Source organism: Helianthus annuus, chromosome 7, assembly GCF_002127325.2.
Source record: "Helianthus annuus cultivar XRQ/B chromosome 7, HanXRQr2.0-SUNRISE, whole genome shotgun sequence".
Taxonomy (NCBI): domain Eukaryota; kingdom Viridiplantae; phylum Streptophyta; class Magnoliopsida; order Asterales; family Asteraceae; genus Helianthus; species Helianthus annuus.
The window spans coordinates 120,612,550-120,625,490 of NC_035439.2; the positions used below are offsets into that span (position 1 = coordinate 120,612,550).

A 12,941-nucleotide genomic window follows, 5' to 3' on the forward strand; every position below is an offset into this window, starting at 1 on the left:
GACCAAGCAAATTATAAAATCTTAAACTTTTTATGAACACTGATTTTTCTTATAAAACAATTACACGTGATATCTTTAGAAAAAATAACGAAATTTACGCCAATAAGGTGGATGACTCAGAGACTAACATGGTACCCTTGATAGACAAACGATGTCCCATGTCATGTTTTAATTGGCTCCCTTTACATATTGTTGACCATGTGTCATTTAATTAATCCATATTATAGACATAAGCTACGTATTATAGTACACGTTTTTTTTAACGGCTAATTTTTCCTCTTAAATATTTATACATTCCAAGGATTGAACCTTGATCTCTCCACAAGAGATAATTCATCTTAACCACTAGGCTATAACCTAAGTGGCTATAGTACACATGTTATTATTTATTTCTCGTTAATATTTATGATTAAAAGAAAATTTTATCAATGTTTGATAATGTTGTTGTTCAAGATATCTATGGCAAGAAAAGAGAGAATCCGCATGGTGGCACACTAGTTGTAACACTAATCAACCCTTACTGATGTGATAGATGTGACACTATACAACTATACAAGTATATACAAACGTTTTTTAACACTAAGGCCATGTGTAGTCATAAAGCCCCCAAAGGGGCGTTATGCGCCATGTGGCATGCCACGTCACCCCGGGGCTTTATGGGGCTTGAGGCCGTAGTCATAAAGCCCTACCTCATCATAACCAAAGTGTAAAATGCAGGGACCAAAGTGTAAAATGCAGGGACCAAAGTGTTTTAATGCAGGGACCAAATTGTAAAATGCAGGGACCAAAGTGGAAATCTCCTTCTTCCTCGCGCCGCGAAATTTTTCACGCCGGTTTTCTTTTTTTTGATCATGGCGCCCCTGGGGGCGGTGTGGGGGGCTCCATATGGGCGCTATGCCCTTGTTCGCGCTCCACTACAGGCTGCCTAAGACTATGTGTTATGGTGCATCGCTTTATGACACGTGTTATATTTTCATTGGCCCAAAAATTAATTTCACACGCATATCTACACACTTCAGACCCACGCATGAGCCCACAGCCCCCCCTTTACATGGGCTGACATGGCAATGGGCGCCAACCTGCTATAGACAACCTAAACGCCCGTTTGCATGCCCTCGTCAAGTCTAAACGCCCATTTACATGGTACCCACCAAACCAAAACACCCGTCTGAAAGAAGAAATGACTGATGTGATAGAGAGAGGGGGTGTGCCGTGTGCATGCAACGGACACCCCTTTGCGGGTGGGGGTAACTTATAAAAAAGGGCAAAGAAAAAGGGGTTGGTAGGCTTTTGAGCATTTTGATGGTGGTGTCTGCCGTGGTACGAGATAGGGAGTTGTTGTTGGTAGCTTTCAATTATCCAACCCACATTGTCACTCTCACTTGTCACTGTTTTCTTGATCAATAACCCCCCTTTTTCCAGGGTTTTTACAGGGTTTCCCATTATTATTTCTCATCATCCTATCCTACACATTCACACACACACATATACATCTCTTATATATATATCACATTCACATATCAAACCTGTTGAACGTAAATTATTAATCAATGGCTGAAGTAGGTTCTGATAAAGAAACTCTCAGTAGCATTTCATTTGATCTTCCACCTCTTATTCACAAGGTATCTTTAAATTCTCTCTCTCTCTAAAATGCACACATTTCTTGTAAATTATGGGAGTTGTTATTTTCTTTCATTTTTTTTTACCCAAAGATAGCACCTTTTCATGTAAATTATGGGGTGTGTAATTCATATAGTTTGATGATAGAATTTTTGGACTTTTTCTTTAGTCTTTTTACTGAATTCTTGTAAAATTACCCTATAAAAATGGCTTCTTTTTATGTATATTTTGGTGGGTGTCTTACAAGATTTAATCTTTTTAGAATTTGTGGTTTTCAAGATCTTTGAAGAATATCTGTTAATGTATGTTCAAGATATTGAATTATATGATCTGGGTGGTTTTTTTTTTTTTTTTTGGATTTTATCTATTTTGTGCAAAAATACCTGCATAATAGTCCATAGTGCACATGTAGTGTATGTACAATGGTGGGGGCCTCACATCACTGACCATGACTCTTATAACTTACATGAGATCTTGGAATTTGTGTTGATGCACCTTATGAATCTTGGAAATTGAATTTTTGGTGTTTATAAAAGTGTACAATATATCCATTTATGTACACCATTCAATACGGGTCGTATAGGCTGTTACGAGCCATATGGGTGGGTGAAAAAAGTTGATACAGGCCGTATCGGTCATATCAGCGTCACATCAATCAATACTTTGCTAGATTGTACTCTCATACGGCCCGTATAAAGTGGGCGAAACACCCTCTCATAAGGGTTGTATGTTGTCATAGCCAGTGGCGAAGGTTGAAGTTTTCGTCGGGGGGGGGGGGGGGGTCAAAAACGTATATACCCAAAAAATTCTATAGAACCGGGGGGTCAAAAACGTATATACCCAAAAATTTCTATACGAAAACTACATGTACAACACTACTGAGCGGAAAGTTCAGGGGTCGGGCGCCCCTCCCGGCCCCTTAAATGCTACGCCCGTAGCCCTCTAATACGGCCTGCAGGGGCGTAGCATTTAAGGGGCCGGGAGGGGCGCCCGACCCCCCGAACTTTTCGCTCAGTAGTGTTGTACATGTAGTTTTCGTATAGAAATTTTTGAGTATATACGTTTTCGACCCCCGGTTGTATAGAAATTTTTGGGTGTATACGTTTTCGACCCCCCCGACGAAAACTTCAAGCTTCGCCACTGACGGCCTGTATTGCCCACAATCGCCTTGTAATATGGCTGATATCATTGTTACATCCTTGCTGCTTTTGTAAAAACAAAAGAATGTACAGTTGACTTTTTAAAGTCAAACATGATACTTTCCAGTTTTCATACTCCATATTCATCTAATTATTGGCATATACTCAGGTTGAACAAACCAGTGAAATAACTGAAGTTACAACAAGTGAAATCACTGAAGTCAACACAACCAGTCAACACATGATCTTAGAAATACCAGAGATAACATTTGATACATCTACCACAAGAATAAACACACCACAACAAACTCCAAAAAGAGTAAATTTTTCCCCATTGTGTAGCCCCTCTACATACACTTACGCCAAGTTTAACGAATCGTCATCAAGTCCTTCATCATCTAGAGGTAGATCATCATCATCCATCAAAAGCCTCATTCCTAAATTAAGTTTCAAACTCAAGAACCGAAATTCGGAGATCGAAAAGGCTGCAATTCTGGCACTTGGTGGCTCACCATCACAGATTAGAGTGAAGGCTAAAATGTCTAGATCGTTATCTTTTACAAAACTATTCGCATCCAAAGCGAAAACAACATCATCGTTACCCGTAACTCCAATTGCTCACTCGAATCCAGAGTCTACGCATGGAAGAAACACCATAGAAGTACGGTCTTTAATCTTTGATCATACACTTTCTTGTGACTACAGGGCTGCAAACGAACCAAATGTTCATCGAACAGTTTGTGAACTGTTCGGCGGGAAGTTTGTTTGTGTTCATTGGTTTATTAAACAAACGAACACAAACAAGAAATTTCGTTCGTTTAGTTAAATGAACAAACATGAACAGAGGCCGCGTTCGTTCATTTATGTTTGTGAACGTTCGGTAACATGTTCGTTTATGTTCGATAGTTCATTGGTGTTTTTATTTTTTATATTTTATTTAAATACTTCAAAATTCCTACAAACAAAATATTTAATAAGTGTCGGTATATAATACATTTTGTTCATGAACGCTTGTTTGTGTTCATCAACATTCGTTTTCGTTCGTTGCCTAAAATTAACAAACGAACACGAACACATTTATTTCCTTAACAAACGAACACGGACATAAAATCCTGTTCGGTAAGTGTTCATGAACAGTTCGTGAACACGTATATTTCTTAACAAACAAACACGAACAAGGTCTTGTTCGTGTTCGTTCGGTTCGTTTGCAGCCATATGTGAGCTCATAACTTAAATGTTTTAACGTCATTTTTTTACAGAAAGATTGGATCCAACAGCCTATGCATCGTTCGCGTTCGGTTCCCGCTTTGATTAAAGACGGAAGCATTACACAAATAGAGTCTTTAGGTGGCGTATTTCGCGTAATTCCTTCCACACCAAAAGCTTTACAAACAACCCGTCCCGCCATTAATGTGAATCCTGCAACCGATGTTGGTAACAATCATGAAGAAGCGGGTGAGGACATTGCAGAAGAAGAAGCTGTGTGTAGAATATGTATGGTTGAACTGCGGGAACGTGCTGATGATACGCTTAAAATGGAGTGTAGCTGCAAAGGAGAGTTAGCGCTAGCCCACCAAGAATGCGCCGTAAAGTGGTTTAGCATTAAAGGTAACAAAACTTGTGAGGTTTGCAAGCAAGAAGTTAAGAACTTGCCTGTTACTCTTTTGAGAATTCCGAGATCTCAAAGCCGAATTCTTCGCGGAAATGGAGCGTTGCATCTGTTGGAAGTTCCTAGATACAGGTAGTTAACATGTCTGTACATAAAACACATCTGATTGTGCAGATAGAACATTATTATTATTATTATTATTATTAGAGTAAAATGTCAATTTTGTCCGTGAGGTTTGGCCAGTTTTGCGATTTTCGTCTAAAGGTTTGTTTCTCCGCATCTGGATCCAAAAATCCGACTTGTTAACTCCATCCATTTCCTCCGTTAAGTCAAGAGGTATGTCCATCTTTTTTTATTAACTTAAAAGGATTTTTCATGTGTGTGGTAGGTTTTAGATCGTTTTTCATGCGATCGAATTGCCTTTTAAGTTAACAAAAAAGACGAAAATACCCCTGACTTAACGGAGAAAATGGATGGAGTTAACGAGCTGGATGAAATGACAAGATTTCAAACCTTTTGGATCCAGATGTGGAAAAACAAACCTTTCGACGAAAGTCGCAAAACTGAGTAAACCTCATGGACGAAAACGGCATTTTATTCTTATTATTATTATTGTTTTATTTTTTGTTATTATTTTTTTCATCAGGGTATGGCAAGATGTACCTGTTCTTGTGATCGTTAGCATGCTCGCGTACTTTTGTTTCTTAGAGCAACTTCTGGTGTGTTATAGGAATCTTAAATTTTGAATCTTTTTTAAGGTAGCGGAAGTCTTGATGTTGTTTGTTTCGTTTAAGGTAAGCAAAATGGGTTCTGGCGCGATTGCTATATCTCTGCCTTTTTCTTGCATATTGGGTCTGCTTGCATCAATGACATCGACAACAATGGGTAATTGACTATTTTCATCACTTTCGCTTTATATAACTAATGAATGAATTTATTATGTTGTTGACTTAATCTATCAATTATGTTCAGTGAAGAGACGGTATGCATGGATTTACGCGTCCGTTCAGTACGTTTTAGTCGTTGGTTTTGCGCATGTTTTCTACTCAAAGGTAAGCGATTTCATGTGAATAGTCCATGTATGACTTTAAAAGTCAAACTTACTGAAATCCGAGACTCAATGTGTAAACTTTACAGCTTAAAGTGACGGGGCTTCTATCGGTTTTGCTTGCTACATTTGCTGGTTTCGGCGGTGCAATGTGCTTTACTTCTATTATTTATGAATTTCTGAAATGGCAGAGAAGATGGCACAACTGGTCAAATCAACATCATGGGGCTCCGGAAACTGAACCACCTCAAGAGTCCACAGAACCCGCTCATGCACCACACGACGAGCCTCACCCACAAGGCGCTCCTGTAGACGCAATGCAGCCGCAGCAGCCTACAGACACTGCTCATACACCACAACATGAATCTAGCCTACAAGAAAGTCAAACTCGAGAATCGGGTCAACAACCTAGACCGTAAGTAGAATCTGGTTGAACCTAGAGCTTCTGAATGTTGCTCTGTTTGTGGACTCATTGAAATAGATTTTGTCAAAATGTATATGTAATAACATGTTTTTCTAGAATGAAACTGGTACAAAGAGAAGGGCAGTTTGGTCTTTACCACCCGCATTTTACGCACTGTTGTAAGAATCATCAGACGCTAGTCGGCCAGTAGAGCACGAACTGGCGATTAATCGAACTGGGATTTTTACATGTAATCTTCAATTTTATATCTATACGCACACACTTTTATGTGTAACTTTTTTTAACAAGACAAGTTTTAACCCCTGATCGGCTCATTTTTTAAAGTAGACAAGATTAATCACCGAAAGTTACAAGGTTTAACCGGAAAAGGCCGGAATTTGCCCAGAACCACCGACTTTCGGCCGATTAGAACTGCATAGGGCCACTGTTGACCGTCTAGCGATTTATCCGCCATTGACCATCTAGCGATTTATTGGCCAATTAGAGGAAAAAATTACACGGTGAACCTTCGACTAGCGATTAATGAGCGACTTATCGAATGCTAATCGGCATTTTTACAACCATGATTTTTACGTCTATCGTAACACAAAAATTATAAAATATAGATCAACATATTTTCTTGTACTATAACTCATCTAATTCAAGCCACATGGTTTTCGTATAAAACCGCAACAAAATCCCTTGTGAACATGTTTCACTGATTGCATATCTTATCAAAAGAAACAAAGGAATCATAACGATTTGAACTCAAGTAACCGAATAATCAATTTCCTAAAACATTCTTCTGCTATTAACTAGTAAAGTTAGCCGCGTCGATGGCACGTTGACGGAAGAACAAAGCTCATAAGTTACATGTGGAAACCGCCAAATCCACCACCAGGAAAACCGCCTTCAAAATGAAACGTATAACCACCACCTCCGCCAAAACCGCCAGCGCCAAAAGGGTTGAATCCACCGCCGCCACCCATGTTCATACCCTCTTCAATATCTTCACCATTATCATATTTCGTACGCTTGTCGTCATCTCCAAGAATCTGAAATTAACATTACAAGCTTGAGGTTTAAACGATCATACAACTAAAATATGTTTTATGTCGACCCAACCTATGGTGATATATTACCAATATATCATCAGTCCCCATGTAAAATATTGGTCAGAATACCGGTACCGATATTATCAATGATTAACCGATATAACACCAATTTTCCCGACGTGAGTACCTTTCTTCTTAGTTCTGCCATTCATCTTTCTTCTTATTGCTGCTATTAGTGTTTTAAGTCTTAGCGTTAAATGGTAGTGTTTTGCAAATCGCAAAAGGTTAATTTGTGAATGGTAGGATAGTATACTGAATTGTTAGTGTTAAATCGCTATATCAATAAATTCTACATGATATTAAAATAACCGATATCCCACTGTGATAACCTATATCTCAAATATCGGACATTGCCTGATATCCGATTTTTTACCGCATTAACTGCTTAGAACCCAACCCATTCGGACCCTTCACATAAATTAACCAGCTTTAAATCAAAAGGAGAAAGAAAAGACCTCATATGCAGCAGCTATTTCTCTGAATTTATTCTCTGCTTCTTCTCTATTATCAACGTTTTTATCCGGGTGCCATTGCAAAGCAAGCTTTTTATAAGCTCGTTTTATCTCTGATATCGATGCACTCTTCGACACACCCAAAATCCTGTACCAATCTTTCCGTTGACTTAACTTCAACGCTTTCTCAGCCTTCATAAGTGATTCCCGAATGCTCATGTCCTTTAAAAAGAGGTTATTTCAATAATCACAAACATATAAATACATCGGGACATTATTAATACAACAGAGGGTGTCTTAGGAATAGTACCTTAGACACAACCTCTATATTTTATTGGTTTTCTTTAATAAATTTACAACAATGCCATCTAACTCATTCTTTTTTTTTTCTTTTTTTTATTCAACCCTTCAACTTTTAGCATTGTCACTTACACCCCCTCAGCTTTCTAAAAACTTTGTAAAATGTCATTCTGACACCCTTGAGTTTTACGTGCTTATTTTTATGTACGTGGGTAAAATATAAAACGTTTTTGTGATTATTTTTATGTACGTTTTTGATTGGTCTACGTTTTGTTCGAAAATAAGTCGGGTCAAATATAATACTTTTTCACTAGGCATTCGACTCCGCCGCAACGCGTGGTACCATTCTTTAACGTAAAAAAACACTATTTTCATACGTGCTTCTCTTTAAGTACATTTCGTTATAAATCCAAGTTGGTTTATGTTTCGACGTAACTTTTTCTTGGTAATGAGTCAAGTAAAAAATAATACGTTTTCGTGCTTATTTTCATGTGCGTTTTCAGTTGGTCTACGTTTTGACGTATATTTTGTTCAAAAAACGAGTCGGGTCAAATATTTGACGGTATAAATTGTTATTTTAAGTTTAGACGCACCCGCAACGCGCAGCGGGTCAAAATACTAGTTAACATTATAAACGGGTTCAAACTTTAATTAAAAAACATAGTGCTAACCTGAGGCGATTTTTCTGCAGCCGCCTTGATATCCGCAACGGCTCCCTCCCAATCTTCTGTCAATAATTTGGCTTCACCCCTCTGAAAAAACGAATACAGATAAGCTTATAAACACATTACGTTAAATTTTTTTTTACGATCGTGAGATTGCGTGTGACGATAAGGACCTGAACTAAAGCTTCGGTATGTTCTTCATCAACGGTGAGAACTTCCGTGCAAGCGTTTACGGCATCTTTTCCTCTACCGAGCCTAACCAAAAGCTTACATAACCCGAAATGGAGGTGCACGTTGTGCGCTACGTGATCGGGGTCCAACGCAAGGGCTGCCTTGTAATCCTCCACAGCGACACGCAGTTTCCCCTTCTTTTCGTTTTCTTCCGCCTGCGTACAAAAGTCAAAAACGTAACTTCGTGACGGGGAGTCAAAGACCAGAAGGTATATGAAAGTCAAACGCTAGTTGGGTTTACGTTTTTCGTTTTTTTCAGTAAATTCTTTAATCCGAAATATGCTTTCTTTAATTCGCTGTGCTCTGGGTCCAAGCGGAGCCCTTTCTGGTAATGCCTGAAAAAAAATTAAGTTATATTAGTTTTAGTAGAATCGGTTTTTATCCAAGATTACAAATGGGTTGTGTTCTGCTTTCCTAGGGCTGCAAACGAACCGAACGTTCAGCGAACAGTCCGTGAACCGTTTGGCAGGAAGTTCGTTTGTGTTTGTTCGTTTAATAAATGAACAAACACGAGCAAGAAATTTCGTTCATTTATGTTCATAAACGTTCGGTAACGTGTTCGTTTGTGTTCGATAGTTCATTAGTGTTTTTTTTAATTTTTTTATATATTTTATTTAAATACTTCAAAATTCCGACAAATAAAATATTTAGCAAGTATTGGTGTATTATATACATTATGTTCATGAACGCTTGTTTGTGTTCGTTTGTTTTCATCTGTGTTCATAAACATTAGTTTGTGTTCATGAATGTTCGTTGCCTAAAATTAACAAAAGAACACAACATGAGTTCACTTCCTTAACAAACGAACACTTCCTTCGGTTCATTTGCAACCCGACGCTTTCCAAAACAAATATAAAATAATGGGTAGTAAAAGAAACCTCGTAGCAACATCATGATCAGCCAAATAATAATAAGCACGACCACGAAGCAACAACGCGTCTAGATTATCCTCATCTTCTTTAAGTATAAATCCCGCTTCCGAAATGGCCCCTGCGTAATCCTTGGCGGCTAGTAATAACTTCACCTTTAGGATCTTAGCCTGAAATTTAAACAAAATATATTCAACATGTGAATATAAAATAAATATATAAAATTAATATAGAGTAAAATGCCATTGGCTTCCCTAAGGTTTGGCCAGTTTTATGACTTCCGTCCGAAGGTTTGTTTTTTTCGCATCCGGATCCAAAAGGTTTGAAACCTTGCCATTCTCATCCGGCTCATTAACTCCATCCATTTTTCTCCGTTAAGTAAGGGGTAGTTCCGTCTTTTATTGTTAACTTGAAGGGCAATTCGGTCTTTTTCACTTTAGGTACAAGCATTTAGCATAATGTACAAGTATTCAAAATACCCTTCCTAAATAAAAACAAGAGTTAACTTCCATTTTGCTCCCTGTGATTTGGTCATTTTAACGGTTTTGCCTCAATAGTTTAAAAATAGCCATTTTCCTCCCTGATTTTTCTAACTTATTGTCATTTTGCTCCCCGCCTCCATCCAAAAAATCCATTAACTAGAAGGGTATTTTGGTAATTTTATAGATAAAAGCAAGGGCATGTAAGTCTTTTCACCTAAATAAACCTATAACTTGTTTATTTACATGTATATAAGTAATTCTTTTCTGATCCCCCATCTTTCCAACCACTCTTTCTATCGGCCACCACCATCCACAACCATCCACCACCACCACCTGCAACTACCACCTGCCGACCACAACTACCGCGACTTTTAACTAAACGTTTTAATTAAGTTAGAGCCAAGGAGTAAACTACCGAAATACCCCTACTTTTAGTTGAACGTTTTAACTGAGTTGGAGCCAGGGAGCAAACTGACGACAAACTCGAAAGATCAGGGAGGAAAATGGCTATTTTTAAACTGTTGGAGCAAAACCGTTAAAATGACCAAACCACAGGGAGCAAAACGAAAGTTAACTCAAAAAACAAAAACAATACATGTATGCACCCCTGACTTAACGGAGAAATATGAGTTAACGAGCCGGATGAAAATGGCAAAATTTCAAACCTTTTTGATTCAGATGTGGAGAGACAAACCTTTGGATGAAAGTCGCAAAACTGGCCAAGCCTCACGAACGAAAATGGCATTTTACTCATTAAAATAAGTAGAATAGTTGGTTTAGAATGTTTAGATTGCTACCTGTGAGCACGCGGGAGAAAAAATAAGAACCACTTTCTCGATGAAATCCAAAGCTTTTATATAATCGTGTGAATCATAGAGGTTATTGGCTGTATCTAACGCACTTTGGGCTTGATGCAACTGAGACAGCTCCTTCTCTACGGCCGAATTTCCAGGTTTCATTTCGAGAAACTTTTTGTAGCTCTTCTCAGATTCCTCGTATCTACATTAGCCAAAAACCGCCTGAATCATATAAGTTTCCAATCAGGAACTATATGAAGTTATTTTTAGTTTTAGTTGTCCTTAGTGATTAAAAGACTGTTATTTATAACAGACAGCAAAATCCGCAAAACAACGGAATTCTGAAACGTTGGTGAGAAATATTATTCTATGATTTACTGAAAGGTTAAAAAAGAACCTGCACAACTCTCGAAGAACAGAAGCCCGACGCCAATACGCCTCCGAAAGTGAGGGGTCGGCCTCTATGGCAGCGTTAAGATCATTAATTGCCTCGCTATAACGTTTCACCTTTATACTGTGTGAAACTCTTTCAAACAATTCAGCAGTATTACCTGATTTTCCATCTACATGACCATAAACATGGTATCAATGTCCGATTCGCACTTTCAGTCAACGAACAACAAACCAGATAAAACGTATAGGTGGGTCCGATAAATATCAATTGGTTAAACATAAATTCAAAGGAAAATGATTCCTTCAAATTTCAAAATATAATTTTGTAAGTAAACAGAAAAGTCAGATACTTTTTCAATGTAAACTTTAAGACCTGCAAGCAATCAAGATATAACTTTTCATAAAAACCCAAATAATTTTTAAGTGTAAACCCCCCAAAATCATAACTTCCTAAACCTAACAAACCAGAAAACCAAAACAATCAAAGGCACCAAACCTAAACCCTAGGCTATACTTGATTGAACAATTGAGTTCCACTATAATTAATAACTATAACTGACAGAACAATAGTACACCAATTCCACAACCTAAGATCCCCAAACCAAACAAAATCAGATTAAATCATAAAGCACCATTCTTGATCTCGCTAAACATAAAGTCCAATTAAAACACTGAATCACACACACACACGAACAAGATTACCTAAAGCTGAAACAAGGGGTTGAAGCAGAAGGAGTTGACAGACGAAGACGAAGTGGAGTATGAAGAGAGTGTAGACGAAGCCTCTCCAAGCTACAAGATCCATGGATGACACCATCTTCTTCAATATGTTCATCATCGAAGATGTAATGGGTGTAAGGGTTGTATTGTATCTAAAGTTCTAATCGTATAATAATATTGTTTTGTGTTTTTGGAAGGGGTAGAGAGATTGGGAGTTTGGAGTGTCATTACACGTATGGTTGACCAATTGTGGGGTGACATGTGGAAGTTATGTGGCAAACTATTGGCTGACAAACCCTTTGTTTTGATTTGTTTGAGTAGTAGTCAAGTTACAATTTTTAACTTGTGTTTCAGTGGTGATCTTGGAGTAATTTATATGTTTAAAATTGGTATAATATAATAGAGGGTTATGATATATTAGAAAGTTTATTTGGTTAGAAAGGTTAGAAATTATTTTTTGCCATTTATTTATTAAGTGCTAAAATTAAATGAGTGAAATTGAAGAAAAAAAAAGACGCGCATGAGTTTGTATAGGGGCATTCTAGTCAATCCAAGACAATAGTTTCTCTCTCCTCCAATTCATCCCCCCATTTTTTAAACGTTAATAACTCTTTCATATGGCATTATTTTTTTAACAAAATTATACCAAAACAAAACGAGTGTTTTTTATCTTTAAAACGAGTATACTATTGTTATATTTTCGTAAAAAATTTTTTGAAAACCCAGTTGCGTAAAACGCAATGGACAAAAAGCGTAAAAAAATGTTTTTTTTTCTAAAACGCAATGAACAAAAAACACAAAGAAATGTCTATTTCTAAAACGCAATGGCCAATAACACAAAGAAATGTCTTATTTTTAAAACGCAATAGCCAGAAAACACAAAGAAATTTCTTATGTCAAAAATGCAATAGCCAGAAAACACAAAGAAATGTTTTTTTTTTTTCTAAAACGCAATGGCCTAAAAACACAAAAAAAATTGTTATTTCTAAAACGCAATGGACTAAAAACACTTAAAAAACGTTTTTTTAACGCAAATGGACCAAAAAACAAATAAAATGTGTTTTTCATAAAACGCAATAGACAAAAAACACAAAAGTA

General features: G+C 37.4%; 2 protein-coding genes across 2 annotated transcripts; one reads left to right on the forward strand and one right to left on the reverse strand.

Annotated features, from left to right (window-relative positions):
* The first annotated feature begins 1,531 nt into the window (after positions 1–1,531).
* LOC110868362 lies at positions 1,532–5,938 on the forward strand. The gene is made up of 7 exons (XM_022117495.2): positions 1,532–1,622; positions 2,929–3,420; positions 4,019–4,500; positions 5,015–5,087; positions 5,163–5,253; positions 5,341–5,420; positions 5,506–5,938. Exons 1-7 carry the CDS (start codon positions 1,551–1,553, stop codon positions 5,833–5,835), a joined length of 1,620 nt encoding a protein of 539 aa, XP_021973187.1. The 5' UTR covers positions 1,532–1,550; the 3' UTR covers positions 5,836–5,938.
* Positions 5,939–6,432: 494 nt separating this feature from the next.
* LOC110868363 (dnaJ protein P58IPK homolog) lies at positions 6,433–12,028 on the reverse strand. The gene is made up of 9 exons (XM_022117496.2): positions 11,826–12,028; positions 11,128–11,293; positions 10,731–10,932; positions 9,461–9,621; positions 8,824–8,917; positions 8,525–8,737; positions 8,358–8,438; positions 7,390–7,608; positions 6,433–6,874 (listed from the first exon to the last, which is right to left on the reverse strand). The coding sequence occupies exons 1-9, from the start codon at positions 11,959–11,961 to the stop codon at positions 6,689–6,691; spliced, it is 1,458 nt and encodes a 485-aa protein (XP_021973188.1). The 5' UTR covers positions 11,962–12,028; the 3' UTR covers positions 6,433–6,688.
* Positions 12,029–12,941: the final 913 nt, after the last annotated feature.

Coding starts and splice junctions, on each gene's coding strand:
- LOC110868363 (XM_022117496.2), bottom strand. CDS start 11,961: ATGATGAACATATTGAAGAAGATGGTGTCATCCATGGATCTTGTAGCT. Junction 11,294..11,825: donor ACCCCTTGTTTCAGCTTTAG/GTAATCTTGTTC, acceptor ATGGTCATGTAG/ATGGAAAATCAGGTAATACT. Junction 6,875..7,389: donor AAATAGCTGCTGCATATGAG/GTCTTTTCTTTC, acceptor TGTTAATTTCAG/ATTCTTGGAGATGACGACAA.
- LOC110868362 (XM_022117495.2), top strand. CDS start 1,551: ATGGCTGAAGTAGGTTCTGATAAAGAAACTCTCAGTAGCATTTCATTT. Junction 5,088..5,162: donor GTTTCTTAGAGCAACTTCTG/GTGTGTTATAGG, acceptor GTTTCGTTTAAG/GTAAGCAAAATGGGTTCTGG. Junction 5,254..5,340: donor AATGACATCGACAACAATGG/GTAATTGACTAT, acceptor AATTATGTTCAG/TGAAGAGACGGTATGCATGG.